Genomic DNA, 18,742 nt, shown 5'->3' on the forward strand with positions numbered 1-18,742 from the left:
AGACGAGAGGCCGGCTTTACCGAATCCATTCATTAACCGTTCATTATTTGTGGGTAAACTACTCCACCGTGCTTCCCTACGCTTTAACTTTCACTGTGCTTTATCGCACTTTGCTGTGCTTTTACTATGATAAGCATTCATTTAGTTTACCCTGGTTTTTAATATGCAGTAAAAAAATAAATGAGAACTAATATTCGTCATGAAAAAATATCCCCGTATTCAAATCAGCTCTCAAGACCCGCCTGTTCTCTCTCGCTTTCCATTCTCTTCAAGCCTGGTATCTGTTATTAGCTGTTGTCTAATTTGCTATTTCGGTTTTTCATCTTCTTCGTATGATTCTGTGTGACACACGCATCCACATTGTCTAGAATTCACATCCTAGCCTTGTATTGAATGGAATATGCCTGTAGTTAATGTATTTGCATTGTAATATGCCTGGATTTAATGTAATATGCTTGTATTTAATGTATTTGCATTGTTTTTTACTGTTCCCCTCCAATCACTCGCATCCCGCTCTCATGCACACACAGTCAGTCAGTCACACCCAGCCGCGTTTCCCCTAACCTTAAACCAACGACCCCCCCCCCCCCCCGCCAGTTAACCCCTGAGGGATCCCCACCACGAGTTAACCCCTGAGTGACCCCCACCACGAGTTAACCCCTGAGTGACCCCCACCACGAGTTAGCCCCTGAGTGACCCCCACCCCACCCACGGAGCGTCATTAATTTATGGTCTCGCAGCTTTTAGCAATTAAAAATATATATATATATTAGATACACCCGAACAATACGCCATTGGCCGAAACGTTTGTCAGCCCGTACAGTATATGATGGAAAAATGTACGAACTTCGTTAATAAATAATATTCGTATTATTATTTGTTTATTTATCAGACGCCTTTATCCAAGGCGACTTACAGAGACTAGGGTGTGTGAACTATGCATCAGCTGCAGAGTCACTTACAACTACGTCTCACCCGAAAGACGGAGCACAAGGAGGTGAAGTGACTTGCTCAGGGTCACACAATGAGTCAGTGGCTGAGGTGGGATTTGAACCAGGGACCTCCTGGTTACAAGCCCTTTTCTTTAACCGCTGGACCAAACAGCTTTCTATAAATAAATAAGTAAAAAAACTCTAAATCTTCTCTTCTCGGGATTCATTATAATACAATAGAGAATGCAATTCTCTAAAGTTTGCTTTTGGGTTCTGAATTACCACGAAAGGCTTCTAATTGTGTGTTAATCAAACAAAATAAAATAAACAGGACAAGCCTGAACTGGCAGTGTCTATAATCCTTTTTTTAAATGTCCTTTTCAGTTTGTGATGAAAGAAGCACATTCCTCCCGTGCTGTGCCACAGGACATAGCAGGAATTATTACCTTGTCTCAATAAAAACTAAAGCAGCGATGTCAGTCTCACGCCCACGCTCTCAGTAATATTGCAACACTGAAACTGCGGCTCTTGAAAAACAGGTAGCTTCAAATGTCATCGGAACGTAACTGATTATTATTATTATTATTATTATTATTATTATTATTATTATTATTATTATTATTTATTTGGCAGACTCCTTTATCCCAGGCGACTCACGCAGGTGTCACAGGGCAGCGCAGGGTTACAATGCAAGCTTCATATTGAAACACAGTGTAGTTTACAGTCAGTGCAAATAATAACACTACTAGAATACAATATGAACTAGGATGCTATGTATAATAATAACACTACTAGAATCCAATATGAACTAGGATGCTCTGTATAATAATAACACTGCTAGAATACAATATGAACTAGGATGCTCTGTATAATAACACTACTAGAATACAATATGAACTAGGATGCAGCGAGTTAGGATCACAGCGAGTTAGATCTACAGTGACAGATTAGCAGTGCGATATTGCAAGGATAGCGCATCAGCTGAGGATCCAGTGACGTGGTGCTGAGGTCATCAGCTGAGGATCCAGTGACAAGGTGCTGAGGTCATCAGCTGAGGATCCAGTTACGAGGTGCTGAGGTCAGGCGAGTCCAGCGCAGAGCAGGAGGGCCGGATCAAGAGATTGAATTCTAATATTTGATGGTGTTTTGCTTCAATCATTCTGAGTGGTTCTGGGTTCTGTTGCTCTATTGACTTATCATTTTTATCTAAATCTTCTATAAGGGTTAGTTTGCCATGGTCTTTTTTTTAATATGCTTTACCAGACCTCTCTGTGCTTTACAATGCTTCCCTATGCTTACCACACCTCTCCGTGCTTTACAATGCTTCCCTATGCTTTACCAGACCTCTCTGTGCTTTACAATGCTTCCCTATGCTTTACCAGACCTCTCTGTGCTTTACAATGCTTCCCTATGCTTTACCAGACCTCTCTGTGCTTTACAATGCTTCCCTATGCTTTACCAGACCTCTCTGTGCTTTACAATGCTTCCCTATGCTTTAGCAGACCTCTCTGTGCTTTACAATGCTTCCCTATGCTTTACCAGACCTCTCTGTGCTTTACAATGCTTCCCTATGCTTTAGCAGACCTCTCTGTGCTTTACAATGCTTCCCTATGCTTTACCAGACCTCTCTGTGCTTTACAATGCTTCCCTATGCTTTACCACACCTCTCTGTGCTTTACAATGCTTCCCTATGCTTTACCAGACCTCTCTGTGCTTTACAATGCTTCCCTATGCTTTACCAGACCTCTCTGTGCTTTACAATGCTTCCCTATGCTTTACCAGACCTCTCTGTGCTTTACAATGCTTCCCTATGCTTTACCAGACCTCTCTGTGCTTTACAATGCTTCCCTATGCTTTACCACACCTCTCTGTGCTTTACAATGCTTCCCTATGCTTTACCAGACCTCTCTGTGCTTTACAATGCTTCCCTATGCTTTACCTCTCTGTGCTTTACAATGCTTCCCTGTGCTTTACCAGACCTCTCTGTGCTTTACAATGCTTCCCTATGCTTTACCAGACCTCTCTGTGCTTTACAATGCTTCCCTATGCTTTACCAGACCTCTCTGTGCTTTACAATGCTTCCCTATGCTTTACCAGACCTCTCTGTGCTTTACAATGCTTCCCTATGCTTTACCAGACCTCTCTGTGCTTTACAATGCTTCCCTGTGCTTTACCAGACCTCTCTGTGCTTTACAATGCTTCCCTATGCTTTATCGTACTTTACAATGCTTCCACAGTGGATTGTGACACCTGGATTCAAATTCTGTCAGCTAGTTCAGTCCTGTATGGTTGAATTAGCGTGCAGACTGAACTAAGTTTTTTTTTAACATTTGCAAGTTCGGTTTTGTCAAGCGTGACTCCGCGTTTCATTTAATGCAAATTCCTGGCTTTAAAAATGTCATGCCTGGGGGCTGGGCGCGAGTGCGGCGTGGATGGGCGGCGTTTTAGTGTGTGTGGGAGGGGGGGTTGAGTTCCGAATGACAGTATCTCTGAATATCGATTTACAGGAAACGCTTTTTCACACTTCACCTTACTATTTAATTCCGAGTGATTCTGTTGCTCCTCCAATATCGGCTTATATTTATTTTGAATGGACCGAGGAACGTACATTTGTAATGATGTACACTAGGCAGCAGTGTGGAGTAGTGGTGAGGGCTCTGGACTCTTGACCGGAGGGTCGTGGGTTCAATCCCAGGTGGGGGGGGGGACACTGCTGCTGTACCCTTGAGCAAGGTACTTTACCTAGATTGCTCCAGTAAAAACCCAACTGTATAAATGGGTAATTGTATGTAAAAATAATGTGATATCTTGTAACAATTGTAAGTCGCCCTGGATAAGGGTGTCTGCTGAGAAATAGGATTACCAGCTGGCCCCTTAATTCTGGGACAGGGCAGGGTATTTTTTCAGGTCCCCTCTAAACCACAAATGAATGACTTTAAATCAATAAGTGAGTAAGAACTGCGTGTTTAATTGCGGTAGCGATTCTATCGGGGCAGCACCATAACATGTATTAAAATTGTATTGCTTGAAATTTTACACCGTAAACAATATCTATGAAAAAAAAACGCGATTCCGTCTTTATAGACAATTGCGCATTCACCCGCGCTCTTTCTCGCTTAGTTAAACTCGTGGTTAAATTTCAATTTATTGAATATTTCTTCCTGCTACACAACTGCCCCGCCCCAATCTGACAAATCCAGCAAATCAGCGAGCTGCATCGGTCTGATTGATGGAAACGACGCTCACAGGAAGTCGTTGCCACCCCGCACAGGTGTGTGATTTTGAGTAACTAGTTAGGGAAATAATTCCCTTTAGCGACAGATCACGGTCACTTTACATGTTCAATAAAATAAATTAATTTGCCGTTTAGAGAGGTGAATTTAAAAAAAAAAAAACCGGACCTTTCTAAAGTGTCCCGGAATTATTATTATTATTATTATTATTATTATTATTATTATTATTATTATTATTATTATTATTATTATTATTATTATTATTTATTTATTTATTTATTTATTTCTTAGCAGACGCCCTTATCCAGGGCGACTTACAATCGTAAGCAAATACATTTCAAGTGTTACAGTACAAGTAATACAATAAGAGCAAGATAAATACAATCACTTTGGTTCAAGCAAGTACAATTCAATAATACAGCAGATAATAGTGATAGTTACATCAGGATATGATTAAATAGTGATAGTTACATCAGGATGTGATTAAATACAAAGTACTACAGGTTAAACACTTGGCAGATTACAGTATTCTGAAGTACAGGATTAAATGCAGTAAAATAGGGGGCAGATAAGAGCAAAATAAAGCACATTTACATGAAGGGTGAATTATACGGCCAGTTGGAAAAACTAACTATTCTACAGTCAAGTCTGCTTCCCAATACAAAATAGCAAAGTTATAATATTTATTATATTACCAATTGAACCAGTGTATCGGTCAGTCCGGCAGCACGAAATTCCATATTTTAAAATTAATATTCAAACGTTGTCCGCACATAATTCATCCACGCCAACAGGTGGAGACATTTTTAAAAAATAATGTTTTTAAAAAGAGTCGTATCTTCTTTTTTTTTTTGACACGGTAATATCGCAAAGGAAATGAGGATATTTTAATAGCCATTTTTTTCCCCTCCTGACAAAAGTAGAAAGTAATATTTTTTTTTAATTTGTGTACAAAGTATCGAGCACAGAGTGAGAATGTCGGGCAGAACGGTTCGAGCAGAGACGCGCAGCAGAGCGAAAGATGATTTTAAAAAAGTTATGGCTGCAATTGACAAAGTCCGGAGATGGTAAGCTGACAACAAATTAAAGTAAACTTAGAGAGAAGCTGGAAGGGAAAAAAAAAAAAAGTTTGAAGGTGTTTGAAGACTCGGGTTAAGGAGGAAATGCGATATCCTCGCATGCGCTACGGTCGCAGAAAATGTCAACAAAAAATGTTAAAACTTACGCTAAGTACCCTAAAACTATTAAGAGTTTACCACGGCAGTTTCTCTGCCATGCTTTCTCATGGCTATGCATTTACCTTAGTTTACACTGCTTTAACATGTTTACTGATAGCATTTACCATCTCTGCTTTACAATGCTTCCCTGTGCTTTACCAGACCTCTCTGTGCTTTACAATGCTTCCCTATGCTTTACCAGACCTCTCTGTGCTTTACAATGCCTCCCTATGCTTTACCAGACCTCTCTGTGCTTTACAATGCTTCCCTATGCTTTACCAGACCTCTCTGTGCTTTACAATGCTTCCCTGTGCTTTACCACACCTCTCTGTGCTTTACAATGCTTCCCTATACTTTACCAGACCTCTCTGTGCTTTACAATGCCTCCCTATGCTTTACCAGACCTCTCTGTGCTTTACAATGCTTCCCTATGCTTTACCAGACCTCTCTGTGCTTTACAATGCTTCCCTATGCTTTACCAGACCTCTCTGTGCTTTACAATGCCTCCCTATGCTTTACCACACCTCTCTGTGCTTTACAATGCTTCCCTATACTTTACCAGACCTCTCTGTGCTTTACAATGCTTCCCTATGCTTTACCAGACCTCTCTGTGCTTTACAATGCTTCCCTATGCTTTACCAGACCTCTCTGTGCTTTACAATGCTTCCCTGTGCTTTACCACACCTCTCTGTGCTTTACAATGCTTCCCCGTGCTTTACCACACCTCTCTGTGCTTTACAATGCTTCCCTATGCTTTACCAGACCTCTCTGTGCTTTACAATGCTTCCCTATGCTTTAGCAGACCTCTCTGTGCTTTACAATGCTTCCCTATGCTTTACCAGACCTCTCTGTGCTTTACAATGCTTCCCTATGCTTTACCAGACCTCTCTGTGCTTTACAATGCTTCCCTATGCTTTACCAGACCTCTCTGTGCTTTACAATGCTTCCCTATGCTTTACCACACCTCTCTGTGCTTTACAATGCTTCCCTATGCTTTACCACACCTCCCTGTGCTGTATTACACTTTGCTGTGCTTTTACTATGGGGAACTTTTCAAACAGTACATACGAAACTGGTACAAAATAATTGAAGTTAATTATATACACGTCCTTCACAACACACCTAAGTAAGCATAATTTTAATACTATCTCGCATGCAAACATGTTTTAACTTGAAATAAATTAATGGTGTACGTTACTGTATAAACATTAAACGTAGGCCTATATTTATTGTCTTGAAATACTGGAATTAATGGATCTATAGCTGAACTGCTGTATTTTATTTATTGTGTGGGTTAAAGTATTTTACAATTTTATTTGTTAATAATAAGGTAGACAGAATATGTTCAAAATTTGACAATAAAAAAAAACATATATTTGCATATTAAATTATACTAGCTAAAACCATTTATTTAATATAAAATATCACTGTAAACTTTGAGAAGGGGGCTGGTTCATTATCTTCACTGTGCTTTGAGAAGGGGGCTGGTTCATTATCTTCACTGTGCTTTGAGAAGGGGGCTGGTTCATTATCTTCACTGTGCTTTGAGAAGGGGGCTGGTTCATTATATTCACTGTGCTTTGAGAAGGGGGCTGGTTCATTCTCTTCACTGTGCTTTGAGAAGGGGGCTGGTTCATTATCTTCACTGTGCTTTGAGAAGGGGGCTGGTTCATTATCTTCACTGTGCTTTGAGAAGGGGGCTGGTTCATTATATTCACTGTGCTTTGAGAAGGGGGCTGGTTCATTATATTCACTGTGCTTTGAGAAGGGGGCTGGTTCATTATCTTCACTGTGCTGTGAGAAGGGGGCTGGTTCATTATCTTCACTGTGCTTTGAGAAGGGGGCTGGTTCATTATCTTCACTGTGCTGTGAGAAGGGGGCTGGTTCATTCTCTTCACTGTGCTTTACTACACTGTGCTGTGCTTTTACCAGGGGGATACTAAAGCAGTGATAGTTGGAAACACCTTTGCAAAAACATGTTTGTGGAATGGAATTGAATCGAATAGCATTAAACTGCATTGCCTTGAGCTGCACAGAACAGAAATACAAAACAGAATTGGGTTGAATTTGTACTGAACTGAACAAACCCCCATGCATTGGACTACATTCAGTGCATTGATTTGAATTGCATTGTGTTGGATATGATGGCTTTGAGTTGCACTGTGTGTGTGTTTGTTTGTTTTGCAGGGAGAAGCGCTGGGTGACAGTAGGAGAAACTTCTCTTCGAATCTTCAAGTGGGTCCCTATCATAGACCCCAGGGATGAGGTACCCTCCCCATAGCTACACCTTCTCCACCCCTCTCCCCCTCCTTCCCCACCCCTCTCTCCCTCCTTCTCCTGTCCCCAATCCCTCTCTTTCCACTTCTCTTGATCGACCCCTCCTACTCTGCACTGCACTTGCCTCACCTCAGCACCACAGTACTGTCAAACTCAACTATTCCCTTCTGGGCTATATAGCATTCTGCCTGTGATGCACTTAGCCTCTCCCTGTTTTACTGTGTTTAATGCTGCACTGAACCCAGTCTGTAGTATTGTGTATTTCACCTGCACTCGTATCTAACCCTGATGCAAGTATCAACACTGTTATCTGCTCTTGAACTGCACCGATATCAAATCGCCCTGGGTAAGGGTGTCTGCTAAGAAATAATAATAATAATAATTATTATTTTTATTACTGGATCCTCAGCTATCTTGCACTATTGCACTGCTAATAATGTCACTGTAGCTCTAACTCACTGTGATCCTAACTTGCTGCATCCTAGTTCATATTGTATTCTAGTAGTATTATTTGCACTGACTCAGTGTAAACTACACTGTATTTAAATATGAATCTTGCAGTGTAACCCTGTACTGCCCTGTAACACCTGCAAGTCGCCAGATAAATACAATCAAACACCTTCACCCTCCCACTCCCCTGCTTCTCTCCCACCCCTCTTGCTAAAAGGTGTCCTATGCAGTTCAATACACCAGACACAGCTTCATGTGTGTGTTTTTTTTTTTTTTTTCCTTCCCTCCAATAGGAGAAGTCCAGAGTGCTTGACGGTCCAATGGAGAGACAGACTGAGAGAGAGAAGAGACCCAGAGGGGCGGGGCTTAAGCACAACCCTGCCCTCCTTATGATGGATCTCAATGGTAGGTACCCCTTTTCTTTATCACCCCGTCTTTCCCTCTGTCTCATCCCCCCCTTCCTTTCGGGGTTGTTTTGTTGCCATGGCGACTCTTACCTTGAGACAGACCTACCCTTTCAATAGGAAACATTAAAAACTGACTTCTCTCCATTTCTTGTTGTCACTTCTGTAGATGAGAACAGCAATCAGAGCTCGTTTTCGGAGGCCTCTCCAGCGAAGGGGGACAGCAGTGGCAGCCCCAGCCCTTCCCCCGAGAGGAGCCGAGCCCCCTCCCCGAATACTGCGCCCCCCGTGGGCAGAGCAGAGGAACCGCAACCCCCTACTCTGGGACAGGAGCCCCCGCCAACCAGCCCCCTGCAGGGTGAGTATCATTGAGCATTACTCTCCCCCTCCCCCTTCTTATAAAAGTGTCCCATAGTAAAAAAGTGTAATACAGCACAGAGAGGTATGGTAAAGCATAGGGAAGCACTGTAAAGCACAGAGAGGTCTGGTAAAGCATAGGGAAGCATTGTAAAGCACAGAGAGGTCTGGTAAAGCATAGGGAAGCATTGTAAAGTACAGAGAGGTCTGGTAAAGCATAGGGAAGCATTGTAAAGAACAGAGAGGTCTGGTAAAGCATAGGGAAGCACTGTAAAGCACAGAGAGGTCTGGTAAAGCATAGGGAAGCATTGTAAAGAACAGAGAGGTCTGGTAAAGCATAGGGAAGCATTGTAAAGCACAGAGAGGTCTGGTAAAGCATAGGGAAGCATTGTAAAGCACAGCGAGGTCTGGTAAAGCATAGGGAAGCATTGTAAAGCACAGAGAGGTATGGTAAAGTATAGGGAAGCATTGTAAAGCACAGAGAGGTGTGGTAAAGCATAGGGAAGCATTGTAAAGCACAGAGAGGTCTGGTAAAGCATAGGGAAGCATTGTAAAGCACAGAGAGGTCTGGTAAAGCATAGGGAAGCATTGTAAAGCACAGAGAGGTCTGCTAAAGCATAGGGAAGCATTGTAAAGCACAGAGAGGTCTGGTAAAGCATAGGGAAGCATTGTAAAGCACAGAGAGGTCTGGTAAAGCATAGGGAAGCATTGTAAAGCACAGAGAGGTCTGGTAAACCATAGGGTAGCATTTTAAAGCACAGAGAGGTCTGGTAAAGCATAGGGAAGAATTGTAAAGCACAGAGAGGTCTGGTAAAGCATAGGGAAGCATTGTAAAGCACAGAGAGGTCTGGTAAAGCATAGGGAAGCATTGTAAAGCACAGAGAAGTCTGGTAAAGCATAGGGAAGCATTGTAAAGCACAGAGAGGTCTGGTAAAGCATAGGGAAGCATTGTAAAGCACAGAGAGGTCTGGTAAAGCATAGGGAAGCATTGTAAAGCACAGAGAGGTCTGGTAAAGCACAGGGAAGCATTGTAAAGCACAGAGAGGTGTGGTAAAGCATATTAAAAAGTTTGCAAAGTTTGACCTCTTGATTGAAAAGTTTTTTATTTATTTATTTATTTATTTATTTATTTATTTTTTTATTTTGCCCGGAACAAGCACTGGAATCAAGCATCGTTCTCTCTTGTGTTTTGTTCCCTTTCTAGACTCGTCTCTTCTCTCCGAACATTCCCAGGACCCTCCTCTGCTGTTTAAAGAAGATTCGCTCCCTGAGACTCCAGCACACAAGGTGGGGGACCCCAAAATATGAACTAACTACTGCCTAAGAAACACAATGACGGGGCACCCCGTTTATACAGCTCTGGACAAATGTTTTGCAACCCCTTCTATACAGAAAACACATTTTGCTTCATAAAGTGGAATGAAACCTGCTGAAATAATGTTACATTAACATTGAATTACACACCGCTTTGTAGTTTAATGAAAAATGTGACATACCTTTCCCATGTTGGTGTAATAAAGCACAGTTAAAGCATGACAAAGCATAGGGAAGCATTGTAAAGCACAGAGAGGGATAGGGAAGCATTGCGAAGCACAGAGAGGTCTGGGAAAGCATAGGGAAGCATTGTAAAGCACAGAGAGGTCTGGTAAAGCATAGGGAAGCATTGTAAAGCACAGAGAGGTCTGGTAAAGCATAGGGAAGCATTGTAAAGCACAGAGAGGTCTGGTAAAGCATAGGGAAGCATTGTAAAGCACAGAGAGGTGTGGTAAAGCATAGGGAAGCATTGTAAAGCACAGAGAGGTCTGGTAAAGCATAGGGAAGCATTGTAAAGCACAGAGAGGTCTGGTATTATTATTATTATTATTATTTATTTCTTAGCAGACGCCCTTATCCAGGGCGACTTACAATTGTTACAACATATCACATTATACATTATTTCACATTTTACAGATACCACATTATTTTTATATACAATTACCCATTTATACAGTTGGGTTATTACTGGAGCAATCTAGGTAAAGTATCTTGCTCAAGGGTACAGCAGCAGTGTCCCCCACTGGGGATTGAACCCACAACCCTCTGGTCAAGAGTCCAGAGCCCAGAGCCCTAACCACTACTCCACACTGCTGCCCCATGGTAAAGCATAGGGAAGCATTGTAAAGCACAGAGAGGTCTGGTAAAGCATAGGGAAGCATTGTAAAGCACAGAGAGGTCTGGTAAAGCATAGGGAAGCATTGTAAAGCACAGAGAGGTCTGGTAAAGCATAGGGAAGCATTGTAAAGCACAGAGAGGTCTGGTAAAGCATAGGGAAGCATTGTAAAGCACAGAGAGGTGTGGTAAAGCATAGGGAAGCATTGTAAAGCACAGAGAGGTCTGGTAAAGCATAGGGAAGCATTGTAAATCAGACAGATATTGTAAAGAAAATACACAATAAAAAAAAAAAAAAACATGGCACAGTATGGTGAATTCAGTATAACCATGGGAAGACTGCAACGTTACTGTGCAAACTTTCAGGTAAACTTTTATAAGGATAGTCAGACAAATAGTCCCACTCCATGAATGTCTGTTTCAGTGTATGAATGACCGTGCTTCTCTGTGCTTCAGGACTCCAGTGTGGGTTTGGAGCCCCCTGCTGGTGACAGCAGCAACAGCAGCAGCAGCAGCAGCAGCAGCAATAGCAGCAGCAGAGTGTCTCAGGACCCCAGTGAAGACCATTCCTGTCCGGCACCCCCCCTCAAACGCTTCTGCACCGAGGAGAACCAGAGCTAGCAGTACTGCTCTCTCGCCCTTCCCTTTCCCCTCCCCCCTCCCTCTCTCCTCTCCCTCAGTCTGTTTTTGAAAATGTTTTATTTGACTTTGCAAGGATAAAAAAATGAAAAATAAAATATAAATCCCAATTCACCCACTGACTCGCTATGTGTGAGCCTGAGCAAGTCACTTCACCTCCTTGTACTCTGTCCTTAGGATGAGATGTAAAACAAACGAGGTCCTATTGGAAGTAACTCTGCAGCAGCAGCAGCAGCAGTTGTTGATGCATAGTTCACCCCCTTTGGATAAAAGCGTCTGCTCAATGACTAATTCATAATAATAAAATAATAATGATGACAGGAGCTGGGGTTCTTTATAAAGTTTAGCCCCCTCTACGGGATCCTCCATCTCCCTCTCTCCCCTTCCAACAAGTCTCACTACAGCTTTGGGTTGCCCTCTACTGGACACAACAGAGTATTGCACCTCTCTTTTCCACCTCAATCACTTTTAAATAAAAATGCAATTGTTTTGTGGTATTATTTGTGTATAATTTTGAATATAAACTACAGCTCCCAGCATGCCCTGCACCAGCCGTGCTTGCTTGGGGTGTTGGGGGCTGTAGTTTATTTTTAAAGTAAGCAGGTGGCTGGACAAAAGCAGTTTTGCACCCCCCCGCCTCCCCTGCACCATATATCTGTAAGCATCTCTAGAGAAGCTCTTATCCGACTGTGATGAAACTTTGCTAAAGACATTCTTCAGCACAAGTTAGCGTGCATATCAGACTCTGTCTGTGCGTCCTTCCCTAAAGACTTTTACATCTAGAGAAGATCTGATCCGATTGCGATGAAACTTGCTCAGGACCACCTTTGACAGAAGTTTCTGAGATAATAACGTAATCTGGACTTTTCAGTGTGATGAGAATGAGCGGGAGGGAGATTGAGAATAAAATGGTTTGGACTTGACTTTGTTTTTGTCCCCAGTGCTCCTGGAAGTATGATTATTTTTTAACAGTATTATATTACATATTTTTGTATTGTGCTTTAGTATTATGATGATGATGGTTTTGTATTTTTTGTATGCAATACGTGTATAGCTATGCAAAAAATAAAAATAAAAAAGAAGTGTCCTCCCTTTTAAGACGTGGTTCTTTGCAGATTATTACAGCCCCTGCAACAATCTGCCCGTCCATCTGTCTGTCTGTCACACTCTTACACAAATCTAATGAAACAGCGTGTCCGATTGTGATGACACTTGGTAAGGACATTCTTTATCCAGAGGTATATGAAAGCCTATATCTGCCTATCTGTGTGTGAAGCTTACATGGTCCCGTGTGCACACAGTGGCTCCAGGGCGTGGCGACCTGCTTTATCATGTGATTAATAGCTTTGGTTTTGTATTTACGGCTCTGGCCGGTATTAATGTCATTGTTGATCATTACATTGTTAAGCATTTATAAATGCTGTGTTTCTCGATTAACACAGTATGTTTAAACATGGTCACTTATTCATTATGAAACTGAGAATAAGAAGTCAAGAAGACTGTGTCTTTGTGACTTTTGTTGATATATTCTTACAATATGTTTGACAGAATTGTATTGCATATTTTTGTATTATGCTTAATTATTATGATGATGGCTTTCGATTCTCTGAACCCCAGGAGTCAAACAGAATCAACGGCACTCAAAGAGAGAGTCAAACCACACGCCTTTATTAAATTGTTAAACAAACTTACACAGCAATAAGGAGAGTCCTGGGGAGAGGCCCTCAGAATCAACACGTACAGGGAGTAATGTAAGGATACGCGAAAGTGATCTATGTCACCGTAAATTGTGTTTAGCAGCTGTAAAGTCTCATTTTTACTGGTCGCTAATAATGTGCTTAATTAGACCTTTTTAATTGTTCTTAGTTCCTAAAAAGTTGCCGATTTCAAGTTGCTTATAACATGGTAGAGTTAACTTCAACTCTCCAGGTGTTTAAAAGCTGAAAACAATTATTATTATTATTATTATTATTATTATTTATTTCTTAGCAGACGCCCTTATCCAGGGCGACTTACAATCGTAAGCAAATACATTTCAAGTGTTACAGTACAAGTAATACAATAAGAGCAAGATAAATACAATGACTTTGGTTCAAGCAAGTACAATTCAATAATACAGCAGATAACAGTGACAGTGATAGTTACATCAAGATATGATTAAATACAGAATACTACAGATTAAACACTTGGCAGATTACAGTACTCTGAAGTACAGGACTAAATGCAGTAAAATAGGGGGCAGATAAGAGCAAATAAAGCGCATTTAAGGAAGGGTGATAGTGTCCCAGGGGAAAAACAGAGGAGTTCTACAGGTGCTGTCTGAAGAGGTGAGTCTTAAGGAGGTGCCGGAATGTGGTCAGGGACTGGGCAGTCCTGACATCTGTAGGAAGGTCATTCCACCACTGTGGGGGCGAGGGTGGAGAAGGAGCGGGCTCTGGAGGCAGGGGAGCGTAGAGGAGGTAGAGCCAGTCTTCTAGTGCAGGCGGAGCGGAGAGGAGAGGTCGAGTGGGGGTGTAGGGAGAGATGAGGGTGAATAGTTCAAGTAAGGGTTAAATTAAGTATTTGAATGCTCAGCTGGAATGAAAACGAGCAGACACAGGGACCCCCAGGGCCAGGATTGGGAAACCCTGCACTAATACACACATGATTAAAACATCGTCATCGTCGTCATCATTATCCTTATTATTATTATTATTATAATAATAATAATAATAATAATCCTATGCGTTACACTCCTCCCCCCTCTCGTATATTGAATGGTTAGAACATAAGAACATAAGAAAGTTTACAAACGAGAGGAAGCCATTCGGCCCATCTTGCTTGTTTGGTTGTTAGTAGCTTATTGATCCCAGAATCTCATCAAGCAGCTTCTTGAAGGATCCCAGGGTGTCAGCTTCAACAACATTACTGGGGAGTTGGTTCCAGACCCTCACAATTCTCTGTGTAAAAAAGTGCCTCCTATTTTCTGTTCTGAATGCCCCTTTATCTAATCTCCACTTGTGACCCCTAAATCAATATATCCGAGTATCTTCTTGGCCTTTTTTATAGCTTCCCCACATTGTCTAGATGAAGACATTTCTGAGTCAACATAAACTCCTAGGTCTTTTTCATAGATTCCTTCTTCAATTTCAGTATCTCCCATATGATATTTATAATGCACATTTTTATTGCCTGTGTGCAGTACCAATATACCAGTATACTGTCAGCAATGTGTATCTCAAATGTCCAATCTTTTTCTTTACATATTTGTAAAGGTTCTTTAAAAAGATGTTTGTCTTGTGATTATGTCTTGTTCATCACTACATTGTTAAGCATTTATAAATGTACCAATCATGCATTACTAGCTCAGAACCAACTTGAGACATATTACTGTGTGGTAATATATTCTGACCCATATATTACTCTATTTATATTAAGGCTTTTTTTAAAATACATATTTAAAGGACTGCTTATCTAATTGAATTGATTTCTTAGTTGAAGTGTCAGTTTTTGGTGTCAATTATACTGCCAATGCAATGTGTTTGTCAAATCTTTTTTCTTAAATTTGAAAAAGGTTTTTTAAACAGATGTTTGTCTTGTTGGTCACTACATTGTCAAGCATTTATAAATGTTGTGTGTTTTGATTTCTGGTAAACATTCAACAGAGGCTCTTTAAATTATCTATACGCCAGTCATTCTTTAAGCTTGGCAGCAGAAAACGGTTTACAAGAAGTCATCTGTTTTTCTAGGAAGAACGACTTGCAAGAAAAGGACATGATTCATGTGCTTTGCTTCCTCTTTGGTTTGTGCATGTGATATAAACTGTTTTTTTGGGTACAGTGTCAGTGTTTATGAAGACCTACAGAGGACAAGGTGCAGAGAATTAAAACTTCTTCAGCAGAAAGTCTATCAGGTATTCACTTCATTTCTTGAAGATTAACAATAAACACAAAATAAGAAAGGCAGTTAGTTCAAAGTACCTGTACCCTTGAGCAAGGTACTTTAGCCTAGATTGCTCCAGTGAAAACCCAACTGTATAAATGGGGAATTGTATGTAAAATATAATGTGTAAAAAATAATGTAATTGTATGTTAAAATAATGTGATATCTTGTAACAATTGTAAGTCGCCCTGGATAAGGGCGTCTGCTAAGAAATAAATAATAATAATAATAATAATAATAATAATAATAATAATAATAATAATAATAATAATAATAATAATAATAATAATAATAATAATAATAATAATAATAATAGTTCTGTTTTGTACAGAAAAGGGAATTCATGTTATCCAGATTGTAGGAATAATAACACACTATACAAATTGAACACTTGGGCTTTTTCTGATAAACATGCACCCTGTGCAGAACGGTGTACACATGGTTCTGTTTCAGTTAAATGGCACAAGCTCTTATTGTTTCGTCAGCCGTTTTCTTCCTTTCTATTATGGAATATGTGCCTATTTGAATGGTAAAGGGGTGAGAAATCATTGAGACTGACTCTAAACATTGTGTGATTTGCTGTTTTTAATATAAAGGTTTTTGAACCACTGTTTAACATGGCCTAAATTTGTTAACCATGCAATTCTGCAGTTTCGCAGTGTATGGCAGTTTCTGCAAACCACAGATAAAGAGGAGATGTTTTTTGTTCAAGTCAGCCAGACTGTTGCCTTTATTTTTGTGTTGGACTATATGCTTCGGAAACCGTCAATATTTTTAATACATATAGGTGACAAAGATTGTGTTAAAAGTCATCATTCGGCTACTGACACATCATGAGTTTTAGTTCTGTTTTTGATATTATTAGGTATTTTTATAAACTAACCCACAATGATTTCTGATATGATTAAATATTTTCATAACCTTCAGTTCAATTTCCCACCTAGATACAAATGATAACTATGACTTGAATAACGCTGATTGGTTTTGCTTGTAAATATAAGGGCGCCGGCAAGCATTTACTGGTTGAATGGGAACGTCCCATTCCTATTTGTTTACTATAAGGATGCATGTAACGATATTTTTGGGGGCTTGAGAGGAGAAAAAAGGCGCACAGAAAACGAGCGCAGAAAAACAGGGCAAAATTACCTGCAATGTCAGTCAGTCAACCAGCATGGCAATTTAATCTGTCCAAATCTGTATCTTTCACCTGTCCCCGGGCATGTGGAATTGGTCATCAGTGTGTGGACATGAATGTATTATTTTTATTTTATAGCAAGGCGCGTGGTCAGTCAGAATCTGGTTTTAGTCTGGATTTGATCAATGAGATGTCCCCGCATTTCACAGTGTATCTGTCGGTTTTAGTATTATTATTATTATTATTATTATTATTATTATTATTATTATTATTATTATTAACAATAATAATAATAATAATAATAATAATAATAATAATCCTATGTGTTACACTCCTCCCCCCTCTCGTATATTGAATGGTTAGAACATAAGAACATAAGAAAGTTTACAAACGAGAGGAGGCCCCATTCGGCCCATCTTGCTCGTTTGGTTGTTAGTAGCTTATTGATCCCAGAATCTCATTAAGCAGCTTCTTGACGGATCCCAGGGTGTCGGCTTCAACAACATTACTGGGGAGTTGGTTCCAGACCCTCACAATTCTCTGTGTCAAAAAGTGCCTCCTATTTTCTGTTCTGAATGCCCCTTTATCTAATCTCCACTTGTGACCCCTGGTCCTTGTTTCTTTTTTCAGGTCGAAAAAGTCTCCTGGGTTGACATTGTCTATACCTTTTAGGATTTTGAATGCTTGATTCAGATCACCGCGTAGTCTTCTTTGTTCAAGACTGAATAGATTCAATTATTTTAGCCTGTCTGCATACGACATGCCTTTTAAACCCGGGATAATTCTGGTCGCTCTTCTTTGCACTCTTTCTAGAGCAGCAATATCCTTTTTGTAACGAGATGAACACAATATTCTAGATGAGGTTTTACTAATGCATTGTAAAGTTTTAACATTACTTCCCTTGATTTAAATTCAACTCTTCTCACAATATATCCGAGCATCTTGTTGGCCTTTTTTCATAGCTTCCCCACATTGCCTAGATGAAGACATTTCTGAGTCAACATAAACTCCTAGGTCTTTTTCATAGATTCCTTCTTCAATTTCAGTATCTCCCATATGATATTTATAATACACATTTTTATTGCCTGCGAGCAGTACCAATATACCAGTATACTTGCAATTCCCTTACAATAAGCGAAGCTCCGTCCCCAGACATTTTTAAATCTCTTTTAAAAACACATATTTTAACTATGGCTTTTTAAATTGCTTTTAGTTCTGTGTCTGTTTTTATCTGTTTATATTTTTATTCTTGTACTTTTCCTGTAGTGCTGTTTTATTGTTGCTCTTATTATTTTTGATTATTGTTATTTATGTATATAAAGTGCTTTGCGATCCCCGAAAGACGCTATATAAAATCAATAAATTATTATTATTATTACTGTCAGCAATATGCAATGTGTATCTCAAATGTCCAATCTTTTTCTTTACATATTTGTAAAGGTTCTTTAAAAAGATGTTTGTCTTGTGATTATGTCTTGTTCATCACTACATTGTTAAGCATTTATAAATGTACCAATCATGCATTACTAGCTCAGAACCAACTTGAGACATATTACTGTGTGGTAATATATTCTGACCCATATATTACTCTATTTATATTAAGGCTTTTTTTAAAATACATATTTAAAGGACTGCTTATCTAATTGAATTGATTTCTTAGTTGAAGTGTCAGTTTTTGGTGTCAATTATACTGCCAATGCAATGTGTTTGTCAAATCTTTTTTCTTAAATTTGAAAAAGGTTTTTTAAACAGATGTTTGTCTTGTTGGTCACTACATTGTCAAGCATTTATAAATGTTGTGTGTTTTTCTGGTAAACATTCAACAGAGGCTCTTTAAATTATCTATACGCCAGTCATTCTTTAAGCTTGGCAGCAGAAAACGGTTTACAAGAAGTCATCTGTTTTTCTAGGAAGAACGACTTGCAAGAAAAGGACATGATTCATGTGCTTTGCTTCCTCTTTGGTTTGTGCATGTGATATAAACTGTTTTTTTGGGTACAGTGTCAGTGTTTATGAAGACCTACAGAGG

General features: G+C 39.9%; 1 protein-coding gene across 1 annotated transcript; it reads left to right on the forward strand.

Annotated features, from left to right (window-relative positions):
• The first annotated feature begins 4,995 nt into the window (after nucleotides 1-4,995).
• LOC117399022 (B-cell CLL/lymphoma 7 protein family member C-like) lies at nucleotides 4,996-12,744 on the forward strand. The gene is made up of 6 exons (XM_059012554.1): nucleotides 4,996-5,232; nucleotides 7,570-7,648; nucleotides 8,403-8,514; nucleotides 8,683-8,871; nucleotides 10,075-10,157; nucleotides 11,475-12,744. Exons 1-6 carry the CDS (start codon nucleotides 5,141-5,143, stop codon nucleotides 11,637-11,639), a joined length of 720 nt encoding a protein of 239 aa, XP_058868537.1. The 5' UTR covers nucleotides 4,996-5,140; the 3' UTR covers nucleotides 11,640-12,744.
• The last annotated feature ends 5,998 nt before the right edge of the window (nucleotides 12,745-18,742 follow it).

Source organism: Acipenser ruthenus, chromosome 44, assembly GCF_902713425.1.
Source record: "Acipenser ruthenus chromosome 44, fAciRut3.2 maternal haplotype, whole genome shotgun sequence".
Taxonomy (NCBI): domain Eukaryota; kingdom Metazoa; phylum Chordata; class Actinopteri; order Acipenseriformes; family Acipenseridae; genus Acipenser; species Acipenser ruthenus.